This window comes from Apus apus, chromosome 1 (assembly GCF_020740795.1).
Source record: "Apus apus isolate bApuApu2 chromosome 1, bApuApu2.pri.cur, whole genome shotgun sequence".
NCBI classification, from domain to species: Eukaryota; Metazoa; Chordata; class Aves; order Apodiformes; family Apodidae; genus Apus; species Apus apus.
The window spans coordinates 8,566,384-8,591,582 of record NC_067282.1 but is presented as its reverse complement, the minus strand read 5'-3'; the positions used below and the strand labels follow the sequence as shown (position 1 = coordinate 8,591,582).

At 38.8% G+C, this 25,199-nt stretch overlaps 1 protein-coding gene across 1 annotated transcript; it reads left to right on the top strand.

The window, feature by feature from the left end:
- Nucleotides 1-421: 421 nt before the first annotated feature.
- On the top strand, nucleotides 422-24,429 carry RAB38 (RAB38, member RAS oncogene family). Its single transcript, XM_051621058.1, has 3 exons — nucleotides 422-687; nucleotides 8,987-9,267; nucleotides 20,007-24,429. Exons 1-3 carry the CDS (start codon nucleotides 483-485, stop codon nucleotides 20,157-20,159), a joined length of 639 nt encoding a protein of 212 aa, XP_051477018.1. The 5' UTR covers nucleotides 422-482; the 3' UTR covers nucleotides 20,160-24,429.
- Nucleotides 24,430-25,199: the final 770 nt, after the last annotated feature.

The following is a 25,199-nucleotide window of genomic DNA, read 5'->3' as shown; positions in this document are numbered from 1 at the left end:
GGGGATTTCAGATTTTTTTTGCAGTGACTGGCATTTTAGAGATGTCTGGAAGGAAGCACTGGGTGATTAATTATCACCGAGAAGACAGTGATTAAAAAAAATAGTATGTAAGACTAGCTCATGACAGAAACACTGTCCTTCCAGCAAGGAGCAAAACAGGGAACAGGACTGTTGCCTGGATTTTCCTGCAAAGTCTTTAATAGCCAGACTAATCCCAGACACACCTCGTGCTGACCTTTACACACAAATGCACAAAACTTTCTGGGAGACTTTCTTCCCCTGGTCCCTTCCTTACTTCATCTCTCAGCAGGGCTGCCTGCTGGTCCTGGTGATCCTGCTTCCGTACAAAGGGAAAGAGCCTCCACCTACCTTCTCTCCTTCCCTCCCCAGTTCCTCACTCCCTCTCTCCCCCTCAGGCTGGCAGGATTCCTCAAGCAGAGCATGCAATCAGTTCGCAGGGAGCAGCCGCAGCCAGAGGGAAGATGCAGAAGCACAATCAGAAGGAGCACCTCTACAAGCTGCTGGTGATTGGGGATCTAGGAGTGGGCAAAACCAGCATCATCAAACGTTATGTCCACCAGAACTTCTCCCCCCACTACCGGGCCACCATCGGGGTTGACTTTGCCTTGAAGGTGCTGAGCTGGGATGCTGAGACTGTGGTACGGCTGCAGCTCTGGGACATCGCGGGTGAGTACAGAGGAGAACTCTTTGTTCCGTAACTCATCTGGAGACAATACAAAATACAGACCCAAGTTCATTTGTACTATCATTTAAGTTGGAAACTACCAGTGTTTCTGGGGTGAGGGAGAGGAGACTGAGGATGGAAACCTTTAGGGGCAGCTTGTCATTTTGGCATTTCCCTAAAGTCAGCAGACCCACAAAGAAGGGATGTTGGAGTAAAACTTGCCTTGTCTGATTTTTTCTTCCATGCCCTTGGACACATGTAGAGACATGGGCACCTCTCTCCAAATGTCTCAGTTTGTCCTCTGCAGCTGCCACTGTTCAGCTGCCCTCATTAGACTACCAGATCTTTGTGATGGGAGGGAGAGTAACAAGAATGTCCTGTTACTGCTATTTAATTTGGTAGAATTGATGAAGAATTCAATAAGATGGTTAAAACTATTTTTATAGTTTAAAAAATAAGGAAAAAACATCTCTGAGTTACTTTACCAAACTACCTTCCTTCTTCCCTTCCTTCCTCTTCTACCTTCCTTATTTCAGCCCAATGAAATGTAAACAACTTCTGACATGCTTTATAAAGAGGAGTGTTTCTATTTGGCAACAATCCTGGTTGTTAAAAATGTATTTACTCATGTTTGCTTCCCCTTATTCCAACATGAAGCACAAAAAGATAATTTACCCTGGGCAGGAATAAAAAAGAATAGAGAAGCCCACATATCCTTGTGTACTTACGTAATTTAAAAAACACTTAATTTTCTATTGTTGCTGTCAGAGTTTTGCAGATTTTATATTTGGCTTCTAGTTAAAACCCCAACTTTTTATTTTTGCCACCTCCATTACTAGGAATTAATCATTTTCATTCAGTCCATGAAATAATAGTTTATGTTGATGACATATTTCACATGTTATAACTAATTCTTTTCCAGTTAGTGTACATAGGAATCCAAATATAGGTATAAAGCTATAGTTTACAGCAAAAAAGGAAGGTGTTTACAAAAAAAAAAAAAAAAAAAAAGGAGGGTGTTTTAAGAAGCTACATTTGTTAAGTAAGGAATAGTGGTGAAAATTATCTCAGCTGTTGGGCAACTGTGCCAGCCTGTGGCCTGAGCTGTGGGTTCAGTGATTTAGTCTGGAACAGCATCGAGTAGAACTAGTGAAATGAGAAAATTCTTGACATTCTTATTGGTGGAGGGAGTGCCTTTCTTCTGCACTGAGCCTCCTCATGTCTGAGCTCTGAATTTGGCACCAAGGTACTAAAACTTATGCAACAACACTGCCTTATGCAAAGCATACATAACCTCAGCTTTTTTGCACATTGGTGTAGTCTTGTGGTTTTATGGTATGAAATAAATATATACTTCATTTTCTTTATTAAAAGTTGGAATAGTGGGGAAAGTGTTGCTTTGCCTGCTCACCAGTGACTGATTGCAACCATAAATACATACACATCCAACCAAACTTTGCTGCATGAGAAAAAGCATTTAATAGTAAGTTCTGAATGCATCAGGGAGTTAAAGAAGGTATTTACATGCCTTTTTTGAGAGATTTATTACACTACTAATCATGTGCTGGCGGATCATATGATGTAGCTTTCAGTCAGGCTGCAGAAGCAATTACACCAAGTTGTAGTGCTGAATGACTAGCATGCTTTCTGAGTTGTCACACATGACAGAGAGAATTACAGCATAGTACTAAATTTCATATGAATCGCTCAATTCAAAGCATCTCTGTGAAGGTCAGGACAGTGGCTGGTAATAAGAAGAGCTGCTGTCTCATTTTTAATGACTTCTGTGTAAAGAGCTTTAGCTGTTGATGGCTACACATAGAAAATAAGTTCTGTAAGGAACACACTGAATTCAGACCAGCACGGTGCTGGCATAGAAGTTGTCACAAACAAGGCATCTGTCTGATGGGGGAAAAAAAAAAAAAAAAGTTGTTTAAAAATGAAAGTGAAGTAAAACTGATTAGAAATATGGAGGGAATGGAAGTGTTCTGTCCTGGCTGTGGCTGATCGCGTATCACCACTGCAAACCAGAAATATGCAAGAACAAAAAGGAGGAAAATAAAATCTCTGGTCTCAGAATATCTTCTCTCTTTTGGCAAAACATCTGTTATTAGGTCATGTTTATTTTAGGGGGTAAAGCAATATATTTTCAATATCTGACCCAGTTGAAGGATGTTGGCTTAGCATTTAGGACATCTTGAACTGAAGTAAATGCTGCAAATGTATAATATATCAATATATGTTTGTCTATGACTATCAGGTATCATTGTAGTTTTTACATCCTCTCCTCCCCTTCCATTATACAGCCAGTGACTTTACTAGTGAGCATAATATGTACTCTGCTTGCACTTCACTCTGTGGATCAGTGGGTAGTAAATTTTTAACCATGTAGAAATAATTTTCTCAAAAATGTTTTGAGTAAAACTGGTGTCAAGCTTATCTACATCATTAGTAGGTTTTACATACAGGAAGACTTAATGGGAGGAGTGACCATGCTCCAGCCGTGGCAGGACCAAGCAGTTTAGCCTTACAGACATAATTAGGAAACGCCAATTTAATTCATCTGGTGCCATCTAATTTCATAGTTAAATGTCGGTTATATTTCTGTAACATATTTTCTGTATCATGTAATTTTATTAAAAAACTATAGTAAGTTCTAATACCTAAATGGTGAACTTGCAGTTATTTAAATAAGAGAGAAATGCTGAACAATAAGGAAAAATAATTCAGGAATAAGGTAGGTTCTGCATCACATATTATTACATGAAGACTTGGGGTTTTTAAACAGATGATATATTCCTGAAGCTATGGGTGTTAGACAGGAATAACTGGACAAACCTTCATGGTTTATGGTGTTATGATATCTATAACAACAAAATGGCATCAGACTCACATTTTCAGGTGACTGAATTTTCAGTAATTTGTGTGGGAGGACATGTACATAGTCAAATTTTCCTTGGTTTTAGTTTTCTTCCAACAGTTCCATTTATTTCATTGTATGTCCCAAATTCTTAGATTTGGTGTGCATGTCCCTCTTCAAGCGTTACATTACCTTTACTGCTGTGTGATGCATCTTTCTATCTTGCTCCTTAGTAAATATTTTGTGTGTTTCTTTATCTTTTCTGCTGCCTCAGTGGGAGTGTCCTTTAAATTAAGTAACAGATTGTTAGAAGGAAACAATTATATTTTGAACAAGGCTGCTGTGGAGCGGGTTGCCCTGCAGATGCAGGCTGGGAATACATTTAAAGAAATCAGCTATTGTAGACAGCAGATCCAGCTATATTTGCTTCTCTGCAAGGCTGCTCTCAGTGCCACTGTCCATGTTTTGTGACCACACAGCCCTGAGATCTCTCTGAAGACCAGTTGTAGCTGCAGATTTACTGCAGGGAGCAGCTTTCTGGGCACAGTGGAGGATAGAGAGCAGCACTTCAGAGCCTTCCCCTCCCCTGCTACAGTTTCACAGCCATGTCAGTATCATTGTTATCCCTTCTGCTGAGCATGTGTGGGTTGGATTATTCATTGTATCCAAAAATATGCTGGTTTGTTTTTACAAGGCTGGATCTCATGTCATAAACAGTTGGTCTGATGCACTGGAGATAACCACACAACATCAGAGGCGAAAGAACAGTTTCATTTCTGTTCCCTGCAACTTTCACCTTCAGAAAGAGCAGTCTTTGCACAGATACAGGCAATTGTCACAGCAGTTGTAAAGTTTTTAAGACTATTATGCTCCAGAAGCAGTAAATAGACTGTTTACTAATGCCTGGCACAGCGCATCCTCAGCGGTTTAGGATCTTTGTGGCTGCTAAGCATTGCAGTACATATGCAGAAATAAGATAGTCATGGTGATTTCTAGGCTAAGTTACCTTGAAATTACTGTTCTGCAAACATAAAAAAGTCCCTTGCTGTGATGTTTTTATTTCAGTATAGATTTGTGGAGGGATCCGTGGGCCTGATCCTGCTGACAGTTTGTTTTTCCACATTCTCAGATGGTTAATACCATCTCAAGTCTCAACTAAATTCCAATCTATAAAGACAATGGCTTGAATTCAAGGGTGTAAGTTCCAAAAGTTTTTTTGAATTGAAAGGTAGAAAATCTGTAAATGTTCTTTAGAATTTCCAGTGTTGCCTAGAGCCCCTCTATAAAGCCCAGTGTTTACCGGAAGTCTTTGCCTCTAAGCATGAGGGATGGTGGCAAGAAGTTAAATCCATTACAAAACTGGGCATTAGGCATTTCTAATCAATTTTTATCTTCCACCGTATTTCAGATACTGTAGGTGAGATGGTAGAAATTATCTGAGTTTTAGCACTTTATCATTAGTTTTTATAACTTTTATCAGAGATTATAGTGGTTACTGGAAATTGCAGATTTCTGTGCAAGTCATGGCAAATTTATGTAATATGCATATTTATAAACTATGAAGATTCAACTGTTGATTGCTTTAAACCCATGATATCTTTCCCTGCTGCAGAATGCCACTAAGAGTAGGATAAATATGCAGGTAGGTGCCATTCCTTCCCTTTGATGGAAATCCTGTTGCTTTGGCACCTTGGTCTCCTTGGGTTCACATCAAGGTGTTCATCTGGTTTAACAATTAGACATCTTGTACTGAACCATTTCAGTACCAGCTACTCAACCTGGGCTCGCTGCAGTGTTGAGGGTAGAGATTAAATATCTCTGTAATGAAGCTTATGTGAGCACCTTTAAATCTCAGAATCACAGAAACGTAGAATCATTTGGGTTGGAAGGGACCTTGACAATCCTCTAGTTCCAATCCCCCTGACATGTGCAGAGACAGGTTCCACTAGTTGCTCAAAGCCCCATCCAACCTGGCCTTGTCTGTCCTCTCTGAGAAGATGCCCTCTAGATATCTCTTTTCAGTCTCTGACTGGAAAGGGACCCTAATCTTAGATACATCCAGTTAATTTTTGGTACCTAAATTAGGGCTGATGAATCCCAACATAACACACTGTCTCAGTGGGCAAAGGCCATCAGACTCATGAGGTTTGATACCAGATGCCAGTGGCTTCACAAGGGATGCAGTGAAGTACAATGGGCCAGATCCAACAAACATTACACAGCTTTCTGACCCTTCTAATGAAATGCAAAATCCATCTTCCCCAGTCCCTCTTGCAATAAAGCAGTTTCTACTGTTCAATTGCAAGATACGATGTAATGGCTGATCTATTTTCTAGCACCTAATTGCTGCCTAAGCCATTGTGTTGCTGAAAACCTAAGGCCAGATCCTGTCACCTTTCATACATCAAACACTGCCTATTTTCATGAATTATTCTGCTAAATGCAAAAGTTTAAGGAACTTCATCTATTAAGGTAGGTATTGGTTCACATAAGGGAGAATTTTCACAAAAGAGAGTCCTCCTGGATCCATAGACACAATATTTATCTCTCAAAGCCCAACGCAAATACTAAAGATCACTTTCTTCACAATGTAAATTAAATAAAAATAAAGCCATTAGGCAAATGACATAAAGCTAAAAGTCTGTTGTTTAGAAACCACCTCTTATTCCATTCCATTCCATGCCAGGTGTATTAATATATTAATTGCAACTGATAGGGAAAAACAAAACAAAACAAAACACCTCAAAATTCAGCTAGCAGCACCATTCTCTGTCTTTATCTGAAGTGGCCGATGATGGAAATTGGTGAGCTGTGCCCTCCTGAAGAAAGCTTCTTTTACAAATATGGTGGCTCCCCTGTGCAGTGAAAAACCCTGGTATCTGCAAAAGCAGCTGGAAGTAGGAGGAGGAATCAATGTCACACCATTTGTCAAAACTTGGTGTGCTACTTCTAGCCAGAAGAGTACATCACAAGAGCCTTTTATTCCTCTAATAAGTTTTGTTGTTTGTGATGAATGAGTTTATGCTGCAAGTCAATAATTTAGTTCATGATCCATGACATGTCCCACCTCCGTTAAAGAGCTGTGTTCCAACACAGTATCTGTAAGACACAACTTCTTAGTTTGGCTTTTAGGTGTTCTTGCATCATCTACATCTCATCTAGAGTGCAAGCATCTCAAGAACTTTGCATGAGAAGAATAAAGTATCACTGAAATAGACTATGCATCAAAAAGTAATTGTAAAAGTTGCTGCTTGCCTTACTGCTAAGTTTCTGGTCAAACCTTGACTCTTGTTTGAAGGCACCTTCTTGCAGATGAAAAAAAAATGCTCAACAAGGAGATTATTGAGTAGCACATGACTTAACCATTCATCTGATTAGCCCACTGCTAGGAATCATAAGACATTTGTATAAAGCATAGCAATAAGAAATTTTCAATATGACTTTCTATTTCCCAGAAATAATTTATTTCTATCTTGCTTTATCAATGGAGCACAGTGTTTGTTTAAGGTAAAAAAAAGTCTAACATGATTTGGGAGAAGACAGACATTCACTTTTCATTTCTGTATCATGTGAATGACTTTCTCTGTGCTACGACAGCTAGTGCATAATGCCAAAGATAAACATCACAGATGGTGCTGACCCTACAAGTGCATTCAAAGGTATTTCCATTAAATGAAACTGCAGTGGCCTAGAAGGCCAGGAATCATCACTCTTCAATTCTCAGCCCAGCCTTGCATTTGACAGCACAATTTCCATCAGATAAAGCCTCCAAAGGTAACCTTCCTAGGGTCAGAGGAGGACTGCCAATCTTCTCGACTTCCTAACCTACTCAAAATTATGCACACGGAGAGAATAAAACTAGAAACAGGTTTCCATTGAATATTGTCTGGTTTTATAGCACATTTTCTCAGCTATGGAAGCATATATTTAAATACAAGAGTTGTCTTGCTTAAAGACTGCTCTTGTCATGAGATGTTTCAGGAATTTATTCTTATTCAGATCACAGCTCAGCAGTGGACATCAACGGAAATTCTATATTTTTCCATTCAAGAAAAATTCTGTGTCATTTATTTCCATTCTTGGCAACATTTTCTCAAATTTCCCATGAAAACAGCATTCCTGTTAACAAACCCACAGCTGAGCAACATATCACATCCCAATATTATGTTAATTTTTATTCCATTAATAATAAAAATGGTGCCTATTTACAAGTGCCCATGTTTGAATATAATAATATATAGTTAGCTCACAGAAATTCTGTAAACAGCTTCCCAGAAGACACTTTGAATTGAGCAATGAAATATAAAGCTTCTGAACAGATGTACTGTGAAACGTCTCCTCCCAGACCTTTTTTACAGCTCTTCATGTTGCTACTGCTGTGCTATTTCTCAGAACACTTTCCATGTTTGTAAGGCTTTAAATTTACCTTTCTCACACCTCCATTTTCATTTGCTAGTAAAAGTAAATTCAAAATACCCTTGTATGGCTCCAGAGCTTAATTTTGCTTCTGTTGATTATCGTTTGCATGATAATATATGGGAACCTCTTCAAACATGAGCAGATCTATTCTGTTAGATGTTTTCCACAAAATACCACCATATTGAGGAATTTCCCATCTGTTACCTGTATTTTTTATTAAATCCTGTTTAAAATCCTAAAATGTATATCAAGACCCTCAGTACTGTCCCCAGACCTAGAAATCTGTCAGCTTAATAAGACTGTACACTGAAGTTCAAGCTTGTCATAAAGTTATTGGATTTCCTTGGATGTTTGCTTTAAAACTCCCTTTTCATGCTATACTCTCTTGCATTTTCATACAAACAAGACTAATGTGGTGCTTATAATTATTTAGGCAAAGAGTAGCTATCCAGAAAGTTGCAAAATGAGGTCCTACCTTTAGTAATGTACTCTTTGAAAACCTGATACATGAAATATTGACTTTGATTTGAAGCAGTGATTTTTACAAGGTGGTGTGTTTTGTTTTTTTTTTCCTTCCTTCCTTCCTTCCTTCCTTCCTTCCTTCCTTCCTTCCTTCCTTCCTTCCTTCCTTCCTTCCTTCCTTCCTTCCTTCCTTCCTTCCTTCCTTCCTTCCTTCCTTCCTTCCTTCCTTCCTTCCTTCCTTCCTTCCTTCCTTCCTTCCTTCCTTCCTTCCTTCCTTCCTTCCTTCCTTCCTTCCTTCCTTCCTTCCTTCCTTCCTTCCTTCCTTCCTTCCTTCCCTCCTTCCTTCCTTCCTTCCTTCCTTCCTTCCTTCCTTCCTTCCTTCCTTCCTTCCTTCCTTCCTTCCTTCCTTCCTTCCTTCCTTCCTTCCTTCCTTCCTTCCTTCCTTCCTTCCTTCCTTCCTTCCTTCCTTCCTTCCTTCCTTCCTTCCTTCCTTCCTTCCTTCCTTCCTTCCTTCCTTCCTTCCTTCCTTCCTTCCTTCCTTCCTTCCTTCTTCATCACAGGTCAGGAAAGATTTGGAAATATGACCAGAGTGTATTACAGAGAGGCCATGGGGGCGTTCATTGTCTTTGATGTTACAAGACCTGCAACCTTTGAAGCAGTGACTAAATGGAAAGAGGATTTGGACTCTAAGTTGGTGCTTCCAAATGGCAAACCTGTGCCGACAGTCCTCTTAGCAAACAAATGTGACCAGGGAATAGATGTTCTTATGAACAATGGCATCAAGATGGATCAGTTCTGCAAAGAGAACGGGTTCGTGGGCTGGTTTGAAACTTCAGCCAAGGTAATGTTTCCATTAATTTTTAAATGTTTCTCCAAATACAGAAAAATTGGTTCCTAAACTAGTTCACTTGGTCGAAGTGTGTATATAGCAAAGTTCCTCTCTTGGAAAAATTAATTAAAGGTGGATTTGTAAATCTCATTTCTATTTCTTTTAGGCCTTTTATTACAAGGCAAATGTTCTAAAATACAGATGCTCTAATATGATAGGCCAGCAGTGAAGGATGTACGTGGTGAACAGCTCACTGTGTGATAGCCTGGGGAGGAAGATGACATTTGGCAAAGACAAAAGTTACCTCTTATGAGTGATATGAGGACATTTTTCATAATTCTCAACAGAGAATATTATCTCTAAATATTTATATAACCACTTTGCCTGAGAAATTCTGATTTGAGACAATAGCTTTATTGTGTTAGATTCCAGGAGAAAAAAAAAAAAAAGAAGAAGAAGAAAAAAAAAAGTCAGTCTACTGTAGTGGTTGGATGATGCTGACTGTTATAACCTCTTGTTCTCAAAAGCCTTTAAAAAAACCCATCCCATTTCCTGGGAGAAAGGAAAGGGCAGTGGACAAAGTGCCAGATGAGCTGCTTTGAGGTTCAGTTCTTTGCCTTGGTACAGATTTCTTGGGTGCCTATAAGAAATTGGAGATAAAAGTTGGAGAGGGCACTGGGACTTCCAGAGTATAAAATCCCAATATACAGTGGTACTACATATCAGTTTGAGATTTCTCAGATAATCCCAGTGCATACAGGATTTAGAGAGCTGGCATGTGAAATATTGATCTGAACACAACAGTTCAATGGCTATTGTGCTTATTGTATTCTTGACTATGAAATCTTATGGCATCATTAACAGCCCTAGGGAGCATAGGAAGCCTTAAATGTAAATAGTTTGCCTCTGCTTTGACCTAGATTTTTATTAGTCTGAGATTCAAAAATGCTACATTCAATAGTGTAATTTCTTTTAAGCACTTTATGAACATTACTGAAGAGTTTTTGGAGTGTATACTTGTATTTTACTTTTCTTGTCTTGACTCCTTCTTTAAGCATTTGTCTTTATAAGAAGTCTCACTTGTGATATAACATCAGGTGACTGGCAGCATGTCCTAGACTGCCTCAATTCCATGAACTCTGGGCTGAGATTGAAGCCTTTGGGCCCATAAGAAAGATGGGAACAAACATTTATGTAAAGCCTGTTGTGATAGGACAAGAGGTAATGGTTTTAAACTAGAATAGGGTTGATTCAAACTAGATATAAATATGAATGTTTTTACAATGAGGATGATCAAACATGGGAACAGGTTGTCCAGAGAGGTGGTAGATGCCCCATCTCCGGAAACATCCAAAGTCAACTCTGGGCAGTGGGACTCTTATCTAGGTGAAGATGTCCCGGATCGCTGCAGGAGGGTTGGATGAGGTGACCTTTAGAGGTCAACCCTAACCATTCTATGATTCTATGTTTTTATGTCTTTGTGGTCAGTGTCTTTGCTTTCCCATTGAATGGGTGTCCGACCTAGTAAAATTAGTTTGGTTCTTCAAAATACCATATTTAGGGAGGCATTTTGGTCTAGGACAGTGTGCAATTTTTTTTTGCTCTATGAACAGGGTGCTTCCCGTTCCCTCATGTGCAGGTCCTGGTTTGAATTCAGATATGTGGTTCTCCACTGATTTGTGCTGCATGAGGCCACCAGAATCCAGTGTTCCTCTCTAGAGTAGCCTAACTTTTACAATGGACAATGTCTAGTTCTGGTTAAAGAAAGGCCGTCTTACATCAGCTTCTTCATGATAATTTTAACAGAAAGCTAACTGTTTCATAAAACCAGCCAATCAAAAACAAACATAAAAACATAAACAAACAAAAAGCAAACAAAACCAAACAAAACAAAATGAAAAAAAACACAGAGTGAAGCATTTGGAATAGCAGCTTTCAGGAGAAGATGTGGAGAGTTAGAGGATTATTATAGGACTATTATTATTTGTATAAGGATTATATATTCTTGCCCTTTCCAATATTCTGTTAGGTCTCTGACTGTCTTTTAGGCTACAAATATAAAATATCTGGTTGTGAGTATTTGGGATCTAGTCCACCACTGCTGTGTAACCCCATGTTTTCTTCAAAATTACTTCTTGGTTTCTGGCACGTATGTGAGTCTACATTTCCTGGGGACAAAAACTAACTGAAAAATGAGGCAAAAAATCATGTGGAGAGAAATGAATGACAGATTGTTTTTAAATGCTTGCATCTAAAGACTTTCAAAGAGAATGAGAGTGAACAGAATGGACCATTGTTTAAAGGGCACAGTGACGTACTTTCACTGTTCTAGGTTTGGATTAGTAAAGTCATGCAGCTGGTCATCGCTCTTGGCCCATGAGAAAGGAATCCATGCCATGAATTCCATACATCTGTCCCCAGCAAGCACCTGTCCACTTCTGAAAAAGAAAAACCACATTTATTGTACCAAGGGCCTTTGCAGGTTATGGCAGAGGATGAATGTACAAACAATTTCAAAGGTCACAGAAGGGTTTTACCAGAATGATGGAGCTTGTCTTGGGCAGAACTATGAAGTATGAAGGACATGTAAAGTTTAATAAACTCACAACAGAGAAAAAGTTTTCCAGGTTTTTCTAAGCCACATAAAATGGAGTTATTTCAAACAAAGAAAATAATACCAGGAAAAAAATCCAGCTATTACAAGACTTATCTTCAAAAGCTACTGTGAAGGGACCAGTGAGAGCTGAGGACACATGACTGTTACCAGACTGTTTGCTGCTGCTATAGACTAAAGGGTAGGATCTGTGTGATGCTGTATGATTCTGTGATCTGCTATCCTGCAATCCCCACACCTGCTTTCCAGCCAGAATTAGATGTTTCTGACTTTAAAATTATGCAAAGCAAAGTAATTCCACTAAAGATGGTAGAATCATAACATTTATGCTAAGTTAGGTCAGAATAATTTCCCCACTTGGTCTATGTTCTGAACTAAAAACTACACATTTTTTTTTCTAAAGAGAAGTTATTATTACTGCTTTTTTAAAATATTGGATGCTACATGTATCTGGTATTCTTTCAGCCTAGGGCATATTAAATAATTGAACTATTGTGTGGGGAAAATAAAAACCTAGCAATGTTTGCTATAGAGAATAGAAGCTCTTTTTATAAAGCAGAATAACACTGAGAGAGAAGTCAACATATTGCAGCTAGCAGTTTTAGCAGTTCAAATAAGTAGTAACTCTTTTTTATGGTATCTTGGAATAATTAGATCTCCAGAGGTTTTCTGGAGACGTGCTTGGAAATGTTATAGAGTTCAGAGCAAACCAAATTTGATTAATGCATTTTGGAAAAACAAAAGGTGATTACTTATAAAAATACATCTTTTAGTTCTGGTCGACTTGCAGAAAGCAACATGCTATATATGTACCTACCATATTTCAAGCTGTCAATGGTTAGAAATTTTTGTCTGTAACACTGGCAGATTACACACACACAAAAAATCACTGTATTATTCCCTGGTGCTGTTTTTCTTAAGTTAACAACTTCACTGTAAAACATTGGAGCCACCTAATGCATTCTCAGGCATTAGTTTTGATTCTTACACTAATCTAAAGGAAATACTCAGCCTGTTCCAATCTTTTGCTCCCTACAAAGATAGAATAATTTTTTCGGATAGTTTGCCATGTACAAAGTGCCTTGTTGGGCAAGAGCACAGTGCAGCATAGTCATAAGTTATACATATCACCATATATCTGGGTGAGATCCTGGTCTCTTTTATATATGCATATTTAGTTTGCTCGTATTATTGCAGTCTGAAAAGCACATCCCCAGACAGTCATGAAATAAACCTTAATAGTAAATTCTTTAATATATTTCAAAACCACCAATATTGTGAAGGATGCATTTTTTTTAAAGGAAGGAAATTTCTCCTTCCTGTTGCACATTTAATGATCCAGCATGTGGCCAGAGTAGCTCAAGGCTCCACTCACATTTCCAAGACTTTATGCTGTTCTCACCACCATTCCTAGTTCAAAGAGGTGAGCTTTTAACATGGATTAGAAAAGCAACAGTTTCGAGCTCACTGTTACCTTGTGATGAAAATGGAACTTCTGCATCAAAACAGACAAGTCAGGCAAAGCTAAATATGCCTGAAAATACCTACTTCAGAAGTAACTTGAAATACCTTACAACTGACCATGGCTGTGCTGTGATTATGCCTGAGTTCCTCTTTTTCCTGCTGTAATTCCACTGTTAACAATATAGAATAGGTGAGAAGACATCCACTTTTTGTCCAAAATGCCCAGAAGGGCTGGTATCCATGCTTTCCAGATCCTTAGCAAACCAGGCTAATCACACAGCTCCTTGTCTGCTGATCATCGTGGCCTGGAGACCGAATGAGCACTGAGTCTCTGGGCTATTCAGACACATCCTATTTGGACCAGGAAAAAGTTAGAGAATCTTTTATCTTCTTGGAAGCACAGATAATAACATGCACTTTCTTCAGCTCTTGTCTGACAGGCAGCCCACAGTGTGTCATAGTGCCCAAACACTGAGGTAGGAGTCAGGAGTCCTCTTTGCCACTGATCTGCTGGGTGACCTTCAGAATGTCATACTGTCCTCTGATCCAGCCTTTCCATCCATAAAGCAAGGACAGCAATTCTGATTATCTTACCAGTGAGCTCTGTGAATGAACCAAGCTCTACCTGCCCTTCTTTAAATCACAAATCCTTCAGTTCTTCTGACTGCATAATTATTAGGAAAGTTGAAAAAACCAACCAAACAAGCTACATGGTAGATTTGCAGAGGAAAAGGTTCTGTTGTTTTCATTTCCATAAAGAGAAACAACATCTTGACATGTATTTGAATCAGGCTGACACACTACAGCTAATCTGCTGATCTAGTAACTGAAACCAAAGCAAGCCATTTGAGACTGCCAGACCCAGTTAGGGATTTGTAGCTCCCTATGTTGTCTCTTTAATTCATTAAAAAAATGTCTAACCAATCTCACCACACAGAGCTTAGAAAATATTTCAGCTTCTACAATAAACCAAGAAATGAAGCTGACACCTGAGGCAGAAGCTTTCAGATCATATATACAGTCTCTCTTCAAAGAAACCTCTGCAGAGTTTGTTTCCTGCAACTAAAAAGGAGTTACTTCAGATCATCCTATAGGTAACAGAGTTGCCCTATATCTCTCTGAATCACTTTTATGAAATATGTTACTTAGTGCTGGCCAAAAGCTGGAAATTCACAGAGTCACAGAATTTCTGAGGTTGGAATGGACCTCTGGAGATAATTCAATCCAACAACTTTGTTGCAGAATACCAGCTGTAGGGAATTCAATTACAGAAATAATCTTTTTTCTCAGGGTTGCAGTCACAGTGGTTCATGTCCATTCATTTCACATTCATGCATCTCAATGGCTTTTAACTTCCTTGGTTGTGTTTTCCTAGAAACACATCCACAACAGCATGGTACAACATCTGAATAAGGCTCTGCTGCCAGTGGTTTCCAAGGGACCTCTGATAAGGGAGCAATTTTGGAAGCATTCCCTCAGATTGTTTGCTCCAGGGAACTGCAGGTTAAAACATTTTGGAAGTCATAGCTCTGCTCCTAGATTTCAGTGCATTACAGAAATCAAATCTGGAAACTATGATTCTCACTAGATTCCCATCTTAGACCTTATTTCAAAATTTGTAAATGTTTACATAAGGAAAGCTGATTTCCTTAACTCCAGTAGCAGAGTCTAAGGTCATGTCTCTAAGACAAGCTGGCTTAGACCTCCCAAAGTGCCCATGTGGGGTAGCTATGCCTGCTTACATGTTGCTTTTCATCCTGAATTTTGAGTAGTCAGATTCAGCCAGAGAAAGAAGCTACCCAAATGTAGAAAGGGAGCAATTTTATACCAGAAAACTGCCAGACAGACAAATCTACAATTTCTGCATGGCAATGAGAAAGATTTCATTTGGAAGTAAGAGAGGACCATATAACTAGCAAAGGTCTTTTTTCTTCTTTGAAGAGCTAAGAGCCAGCCTAGTCTGAAGGGATTTATTTCATATATTAAAATGGAATGCTCTAAATGTTAGTGTTCTGCATTAGAGATTACAGATAAAGCAATCCAGACTGCAAAGAAGATTGCTGAGCTTGTGTACTGCTTTGAGACACATTAATAAAGTATTTGTTTTCCCTTCAGTTGGTTGTTGCATTACAAGACTGTGACATTACTTCCCATTGGAATAGGTTGAAAGGTTTTAAATAATGCAACTCTCCTTCCCTGCCCCAAGTTGCTCTCCTTTCCATAAAACTGCATTTTGAAAAGATACATTTGAAGAAGATCAATCTACAAAGCAAACTGTAATTTCATTTGTCCCTTCCAGTGCTCCTTTCTGACTTTCAAAGGTTGCTCAGAGTTATTTTCTTTGCCTTGTTTTGTTTGGTAACAGAACAAAGGGTAGTTTGTGCTGATTTTGAATTTTGCATTCCTTCTTGATGGGGTCAAGAGAAAGACTGACTCAAGCAGTCAGACATCATTACAGGAGCTGGGTTCAGGTCCTTGCTCTGGCAGACATTGGCAGGTTGATGCAGGGTAGGTGTCTCAGTGCTGTTTTCACAACTTACTGACTGTGAATGCATCTTTCAGGTGCTAGGGCTTACTGAGGCATAAAAGCCACAGAAACTGGTTAGGTAAGGGAAAATGGGACAGGGCAAACCAAGATGCCCAGGAAAGGGTTTCATAAAAGTTAGCACCCTAGATCAGGATGTCAATGTGAGAAGCAGAGCAAAAGCAGGAAGAGAGAACTGATAGTAACAAAGTCATGATAATATAGGTAATATCCTTACTTTCTGGTCTTGCAGGAAAAACTCTCATATAAGCCTTGGGAAAGAAAGTTGTTGCATTCCTAACAAGAGAAGGAGAGGGAGAGGGAGAGGGAGAGGGAATAGGAGAAGGAGGAGAAGGAGAAGGAGAAGGAGAAGGAGAAGGAGAAGGAGAAGGAGAAGGAGAAGGAGAAGGAGAAGGGAGGAAAGGAGAGGAGAGGCAAAGAGAAAGGAACAAGTCTGAACTGCAGCAATTATCACAATTCCTGTGGTGTTTTTGTAGAACAAAAACCATAAGGGAGATGACAGTTAAGGCATTTAAACATAGAGACCCACTGAAGCACATGGTTTAGTTCTGTTGTCTAACTTGTATTTTTCTACTTTTTTGAAGCATAATCCTTTTTAATTTTAGGTGTAACTGCAGCTGTTTCCATGTTTAAATACAATTAGTAGGGTGTCTGATTATTCCTCTCTGTCCAATCGCACACTCTGATTGTTCGTTTCTTTGTATTTGTTGGATGGTTTATCACCTTCTCCTTCCTCTCTGTCCTTCCCCTTTCAACACCTCCTCCTCTCTAAAGTTACCAGATCTCCGGATGTCTGTGTTTAGATAGCAGATCACCTTCCACTGTCTGCAGCTGCTTTGCTGCCTAGCAGAATATTGATTTTGTTTTTTGCAAAACATACTCTAGGAGGAGAGGTGCAGAAATCAATATTTCATTAGACACACCAGAATACAGCAATGCCTTATCCACAGACCTAGGATATGGAGTAGACAACGTAGGATCAGGATTGTAACAAAAGGCAGCAGAAACATCAGAAAGGAAGAAGTCAAGGCTCAGAGCTGGGACAGCAGGAGTTGTTTTGTTGGCATGAGCAGAGGCTTCTTTCAGTGAGTGACTTAACATACCACTTCTCATCCATACCACATACCAGTTGGCAGCTAAACCACAGGAGAAGACCAGAGCTAGACACAAGCTCAAAACCAGCTGTGGTGTGTGCCAGGGTCACCCTTTCTCTCTTGTTCCCCTTGTACCGCAGCAGAAATTTTCATCCATGCAGCTTAGACAGTTCATACAAATGTCCAGGATGAGAAAATGCTTCTCTGATCCCACAACTAAGGACAGAATTTTTTATTCCCTTCCTGTCATACAGAACAAAAGGCAGAATTTTAATTGCATGGGTGAAAATGCTTTAAATAGTGACTCTGGGCAAACCTGCACATTCTGCTGAAAGGAGAAAGAGCTCAGTCACATAAACTGCAGCTGGCACATATGAAAGGATGGTGCTCTGACAGAGATGAAGATGGGTATGGACTGAAAGCAGAAGCCTTTTCAAGTGGAATGGCCAGAGCTCTGTCTGTATCTAATCCCGTTTCACAGATATTCAGTAGATCCAGGCAAATACCTACCAAGGAAATGGGAAACTCAATCTAAGTTGCAATTAACAATGTAATAAGGACTATAGATCAAATTTTGTAAATAATTTCATTAAAAAGCAGAAAGAGCAATGCAGAAAAAGAGAAACATTTAATTTTCAAATTCCCAAAACTACATATTTTTATTTTCTTTTGTCAAAACAATACTTGCATGTTCAAATTTGGCCTTCTTCCCCCCCCAAAAAAAAAGCTGTACAGGTTTAAAAGAGGTTTAATAATCCAGTTTCACTTTGGTTTGAGTCCTGGGTGAAGTAAAACAGCATTGCTTTTTAGGCTCGGGTCTGGCACGTAATTCTATCCATCACCAGTGGGGATAAGCAATGTCCAACTATACCCATTTTATGCTTCTGTTGTTTTGGGTTGCTTCACCTTTTCCCACTCTTTTGAAATTCTGATCTTAAGTATCTGACATAGAGTGTTTCTGTCAATACATCTGAACATTAATCATGTTGGGCATAATCTCAGCTGGTCCCTAAGACATTATTGAAAACCTGCGTGTTGCCATCCCAGGAGAAAAGCAGCCTGTGGGTAAATGAGAGATATTATTCATTGTCTATTTTTTCAAATAAAATTTGACAGTGTTCTGAAAAAGATTTTTGGTGCATGCTTGAGGAATTTGCTTGTCTGGTCTGAGAGACCCATGTGATACCACAACATTTTAACATCTCAGAATAGAGCTGATTCCCAGCTCTCTATTACTTTCTAGGCATTCTTATATAAGCCACTTGTGTAAAGATTTTATTTTTTTCCAACCAACTGATATTCTTTACAGGACAAAAGTCAAATATTTAGTTTACTTGTGTGGTTGAAGAAACCTGTGGAATCTTGGCAGTAATGAACATTTTCAGTTAGATCCCCAGATTTCAACTCTTCACAGTGGTGCAAAGGAATAGTAAATGGAGCTTGTGGAGCTTTGCAGTTGGTTTCAAGGGGAACAGAAATCAACCTCATGGAATCCATTACTTTACTTTAGCTTTTGATCTTATATAGTTGTAGCATTTCTACTGAAATACATACACTTTTTCTTCAATTTCTTTATTTTATAGCTGAACTTCATACTTAAACATCTCATCTGGCTTTTATTTAACATACACATGCTTAAATTTAATTTTTACAGGTTATTTTATTAGTGATGCTGAATTGATTCTAAGCATTTACTAAAGGTAGATTTCATGGCATTGTGTGGGTGGGTGTTTATGGTCTCATTACAGTAGGCTCCAGATTCAGCTTGGAAATCAGATTGCAGATAAAAACATGCTATTGATGACTGTAATTGCTGATAGGTAATTAATAATTTGACAACCAGAGTAACTGTTATTACAGTATTACAGTATTACAGGCAGGTTTTGAATGTCTCCATCCAAGGAGACTCCACAACCTCTCTGGGCAGCCTGTCCCAGGGCTCTGTCACTCTCACAGGAAAGAAGGTTTTTCTGATGTTTACGTGGAACCTCCTGTGTTCCAGTTTGCACCCACTGCCCCTTGTCCTGTCACTGGACATCACTGAAAAAAGCCTGGCTCCATCCTCCAGACACTTGCCCTTTACATATTTGTAAACACTGATGAGGTCGCCCCCCAGTCTCCTCTTCTCCAAGCTAAAGAGACCCAGCTCCCTCAGCCTTTCCTCATCAGGGAGATGTTCCACTCCATCATCTTTGTGGCTCTGTGCTGGACTCTTTCAAGCAGTTCCTTGTCCTTCTGGAACTGAGGGGCCCAGAACTGGACCCAATATTCCAGATGCGGCCTCACCAATGCAGAATAGAGGGGGAGGAGAACCTCCCTTGACCTACTAACCACACCCTTTCTAATACACCCCAGGATGCTATTGGCCTTCTTGGCCACATGGGCACATTGCTGGCTCATGGTCATCCTCCCGTCCACCTGTCCCAACCTGTTCTGGTACATGGACTTGTTCTTCTCCAGATGCAAGATTCTACACTTGTCCTTGTTGAATTTCAACAAGTTTCTCCCTGCCCAACTCTCCAGCCTGTCCAGGTCTCTCTGAATGGCAGCACAGCCTTCTGGTGTGTCAGCCATCCTCCCAGTTTAGTGTCACCAGCAAACTTGCTGTGGGCACACTCTGTTCCCTCATCCAGGTCGTTGATTAAAATATTGAACAGCACCTGTCCCGGTACCGACCCCTGAGGGACTCCACTAGTCACAAATATGGATTCCAGAGTTTTACTTCTTTATTTAATATCCCTCTAGCATTTGTTTGTTTAGTTTATTGAAGCAATCAAATTACCAAGAGTTTGGGTTAATATAAAATGAGCTCTCTGTGTAATTTAAAGGAGAGATGAATCCTATTACACATAAAACCTAACTAACTTAAAAACTACAATAAGCATTGTTTAATACATTCAATTTTTGAAAGCTGCTTTTTAAGGAAAGTAAACTTTTGATGTTGCCTAGAGAAAAGTTTAATTATGCACAGGGAATATGCAGCATGTTATAATTAATATTGACTAATCAACCTCTGTTTCTCTTTCACTTGCAGGAAAATATAAACATCAATGAAGCTTCCAGATGCTTGGTGAAACACATAATTGCTAGTGAGAGTGATCCAGTTCAGTCTGTTGAACCAGATATTATAAAACCACACTTGAATTCCTCCAAGATTGTTAGTTGTTCAGCTTGCTTTAAATCCTAAGAGACTTCCAGACTACTGAAAGAGCTGAACAACTATGATTCACAAAGTATACTTTATCCAACATACCCAGTCTGCCCAGATTGTCCATAAGCACATTGTCATTTTCTCAAAAATATACTTAACTTTTTCCATATTTTGGCCATCTAAATTTTACTATGAGCTGTTCATTGATATCAACTATTCAAAGCTGCCTATGCTACTCATGGTGATGGCTGTGTTTTCCCAGCTGAATAGCACCAACAGGAATAGCAGAACCCATTTCTTTACAATGTGGTTTCTGAAAGCTCATATTTGTGTTGTGACTGCAGTACTACTCTGTGTTCATTGGTCCTCCAGGCTGTCTTCTCAATACCCTGGTAATCATCAATACCAGGCAACCATCATCATTACACTTTTTTGTCACCCCTCCCTCACACTTGAATGGTCTTGTTTCATATAAGGAAGATGATGATGACAATGAAAACGTAGCTGTTCAGAAAGAGGCAACAAAAAAGTTCATAACTATGTATTCCTGTTTCAAGTTCAGCTTCCTGAATGAAGTGGAAGGACTGGACATGAGACAATCTTCCGTGTCACTCATATATCCAGAAGAGCTCAGCTTTGTGAGACTGAACCTTGATGTAGTTTTTGCTGTCCCTTTCTGAGAGTCATATTGTCCTAGTTGTTAACATTGTCTTCAGGTGAAATGAGATGAAGAAGTCAAGTTTAATGGGTAACAAAACAGGGAATCAAGGGTATAGTCTCACAGCTGAAAAGGCTGAGAGTTTTCAGGAAGGCTATCTATTCTAGCAAGCCAGCCTCTCCTCTGAAAAGCAGTCATTGATTTTATTCCTGTGGCATTCTTCATGCCACAGGGGTTGTCTCTGGATGTTTAAATTGTGTACATTCTGCAAGGCCCTGGCTGCATCCCTCCATTATATTGATTCTCATGGGAAAATTCGCTATCCACACTATGAAGTAACAGCTGAACTTTTCAGGGATGCATCTGTTTTGAACAGGAGGGTATCTTCTTTCAGACAATATGCTTCTAAAAACCACAGTTATACGAATGATCATAGGGAGCAAAATGAGACAGTCCTAAGAAACACTCCTGGACAGTGTGCAGAGTTTGTTGAGCTGTTCTGTGGAAATGAAATTGTTGATTTTCAGAGTCTCACTGAATATGCAGGTTGGCGGAGTCACTCAGACAAGTGTATCTAGACAAGAATTCTTGACATATGGCTGCAAACCCCTCAAGAAAAACTTTGCCTGTCTCCTTCAATAGAAAAATCACTTCCATTTTTCCTGTTCCTGTTCAGCCTTTGCCCTCCTAAGCTGTGAACTTCCAGTGGCAGGACCTGTCTTCTGAGATGGGTTTCTGTCCTTAGCAATGTGTAACACCACAGAGGGGAAGAGGCAAAATCTTGTGAACTCTTGTATTTGCAGACCACTGCAATACTTCACCAAATAATTAGCTGGAAATGAAGGAGCAAAACTCTCAATGGCTAGTAAATAGGTGTTGAGTAATAAAAATGAAACAAACAAACCAAACAACAAACAATGAAACAAACAAAAAAACCCCAAATCCTCAAGCTGACTTTATTCTGTGAGAACTGTGGAGTTTCTGTGTCTCTCAGGTTCAGCCTATTACTGAATGTTTTGTTACATATATAGGCACTGCAAAGGAGAGCCAGGGACAAAGCTCTTTACATGCTCTTCCTATTGCCTTAAATTGATATATTCTGGCACAGAAGTTTAGAATAAGGAAGAAATGTCTGTGGTTCTAAAATTCAAAGAACACACCCAGAATTAATACGTCCACACACGTAGATGTAAAGTTCCAAACATATCGAGCTGGCTTTTTTTGAGGAGAGTAATTTTCAAGATGTCTTGATCACAGTGTTATCCTTTAACACTTGTATTAAACATCCTTTAACTCCTGCTGTGATCTGGGTCAAATACCTTAACCTTTCTGCCTCAGCTTCCTCATCTGTAAAATAGGGATTGATGTACACACCTACCTCACAGCACTCCTTGAAAGTTACTGTTGGCACCGTGCTTTGAAGATATATGTTATACAAATGCCAAGCTCTATTACTGTTCAAAATGAAATATGAGTGCCCTCTAGCATAAATACATGGTGCTGTAATGCCTTAGTGTTCTAAATCTACCCAAGGTTTCTCTGTACTACAACAATTAGCTTCAATTATTCCACCTCAGTTAACTTAGTCAAGGTTGTAAAGCAGTATGTGACTACATGGGATGATTAGGCTATCTGCAGATGGGTTGCAAATGGAAGCTGTGGCTGCATGAGTGTCTAATAATAACCTCAGTTTAATAATCTAAGTTTAAAAATTTCAGCAGCAAAGCTGCAGTTTAAAACTACTGCCAGGACAACTATTTCAGATTTAAAGCATTATTTGAGTCAAGTCGTGTGGATGCCTGATTAAGGATAACACTTAATTTGTGCCTTCAGCCAATACTGTGGGAAACAAAAGCACTTAGATATTCAGATGGCTTCTAAAGGGCTAAATTTTCAGGAGTTGTAGCCCATGCTTTAATTATAAATCTGGATGTCTCAGGTGAAGCAGAGAAAGTTGTAGCTTTTCTAGAAATTATTTAGTTCTCAACTCACAACAAACATAACGGTTGCTGGCGTTTTTTAATTATCTTCACATCACTTGTCTTTGATGGCTTCTAGCCAATTTTCATTGTTCATAATGGTAACTTTTACAAATATTTGAGAGTTATGGCTAAAGAACTAGTATTACAGTAATTTAAGAAACCATATAAATAAAACACTTGAAGGATATATAGTTGTGGGGTTTTTTTCTTCACTGTATTGTATAAACCTGCTTTAAACGAAAAACTCATCATCTGTTCCCCTTGTTTCTGCTGTGTGAGGTTTCAATGCAGTCACAATTCTGGGGCAGATCTTCCACCTTCGGTAAATGGTGGACAGAATTTGGCCATTTTCTAGCCTAAGGACTATACAAGATATAAGTTCTAAAGTCATGCATGTTTACACCATAAGAATTAGAACAGTATCATAAAGAATCAAGCCTCCTTAAGAAGTTACATAATTTCCAGTGTTCATTTTTATTTGTACTGAAGTGACAAGAATCTGTCAAGTCTCTTTCTATAATGCAATAAATGTGTTAATGCCACCTGGATATCTAGTAAACAGAGCCTTTTTAGAAGGGGTTGTCATAAACAGGCCAGAATAAAAGCTTTCATTTAGAATTAATGAGCTCAGTTTATGCCAATACCCTTTCAGTAACAAATGTAAAATTTAATGATACTGTGTCAGTCCCTAACAGGTTGTATTTACTTGTTTTTTATTGATACATTCTGTACTATGTCCTCTTTTCTGTCATCAGGGACCAGGCATTTTAATTGCATGACCACTTTGAAATGAAACATTTTCCCCTTCGGTTTGTAATAAGAAATAAAAGACATGAGTCTCTGTTGCCTTCCAAGTGGGCAAAGATACTGCAAGTTGGATTTAAAATTAATTTTCCTTCCAGTTCTCCATAAACACCCCTCTGAGTGTCCCAGCACCTAGAATCACTGGCTGATGTGCAGATGATGTGCTGGGTATAAGGGATCAGCCTGAAATACTCATGAAAAATGGTGGTTGAGCATCTCCAACCCAAGGCTTCATTTACCAATTCAGTCACAACACCAGTAATGACAGGATGTCTGTCACTTTCCATGTTTGAAGGTCCATATAAACAGAATCTCATGATCCCAAATACATGGGGAAGCGTATACATATTACTGATAGAAAAATGGGTGGAGTGAAATGTAAATAATACTCGATTAATCCAGAAAGATCATAATTTATTTGATGAAGTTGAGCTTTCCACAGAAAGCCATTTGGACTCTGAAAATCTGGCTTTGTTCTTCTTGTGCACAATTTTTTTAGGTCATATATTTTCACTGAACTTTTCTGTTCAAGAATAGCTCTTCCCAACAGTATCTTGTGTATGCATCTTGAATTGTTGTACATCAATATATTATCTTCAGACTTTTTTTTTTTTTTTCTTCTATTTTAACCTATCTGACCATATAATAGTGGGAGGGTGAAGATGCTTGTGTAATAGCAGTTTGGTTTACTTCTTAAAACAGCTTGTCTTGCTGGATGAAGTGAAATGGCTAAATACATTTGGGAAATGCAATTTTTTGTCAATTGCCAGGAAACAATCAATGAAAATATATTTTCCTGCACCAATATTTATGCATGTGACTGCAGGTTCTATTGTAATAAAAGAAGATATTTCTGACAAAACATGGAATTTGAGTGTTTTGTAAAATTGATTCATTAACCAAAGGAAGCACATACATGTAGCCACAAGCTAATGAGCTTTCCTCATATGTAGCCAATCTCTTTTATATATATATATATAGATGTATATATATATACATATACACACATTTAAATATTTTAATAGTTCCATTTAGACTGTTTACCTTCTGTACAACCTCTCTTTTAAAAGATCCAGGTTATTTCTCGACATTGATTAAAGGTCTACATACCTGAGACAGAAACTTTCGACCTTTTATCCCTTCACCACCTTATTTTTTATTCAATTCCAGATCCAGCTTTTGTGGCTTCAGCTCTTCTTTTGAAGTCTCATTTCACAGGCAGAATTTTTGGCTCACAAATAGACACATCATCAGTTTAGGGGCTCATTATTAAACACAAGTTCAATTCTTGGAAGTCTGGCTGGGTAATAAACAACCTATATTTGCAAATTGGTCAGCTGTAGGTCTAGGATGTAGTAACTGTGTTTGTCTTCAGCTGCCGGGGCAAGCTGGTACCTGCAGCAATGTTTACACAATTGACCTTTCATGATTCCTTAGAAATATTAAATTGGTTTGTTAATCTAAAAAAAAAAAATAAAGAAAGAAAGAACAAACAAGCAAACAAAAAAATTAGTTTCTTGTCTTCAGTGTGAGTCTAGTGTTTATTTTACAGGTTTCAGCTTTTCTGCAAGAACAACATTCTGGTTTCATTGCCTTTTTCCATTATTCCACATGACACTTCCACACTCTCTG

Bases quoted from the DNA above. Each gene is read 5' to 3' on its own strand.
- RAB38 (XM_051621058.1), top strand. From the start codon at position 483: ATGCAGAAGCACAATCAGAAGGAGCACCTCTACAAGCTGCTGGTGATT. The intron at 688-8,986 runs GTGAGTACAGAG...TCTTCATCACAG, and splicing joins GCAGCTCTGGGACATCGCGG to GTCAGGAAAGATTTGGAAAT. The intron at 9,268-20,006 runs GTAATGTTTCCA...TTTCACTTGCAG, and splicing joins GGTTTGAAACTTCAGCCAAG to GAAAATATAAACATCAATGA.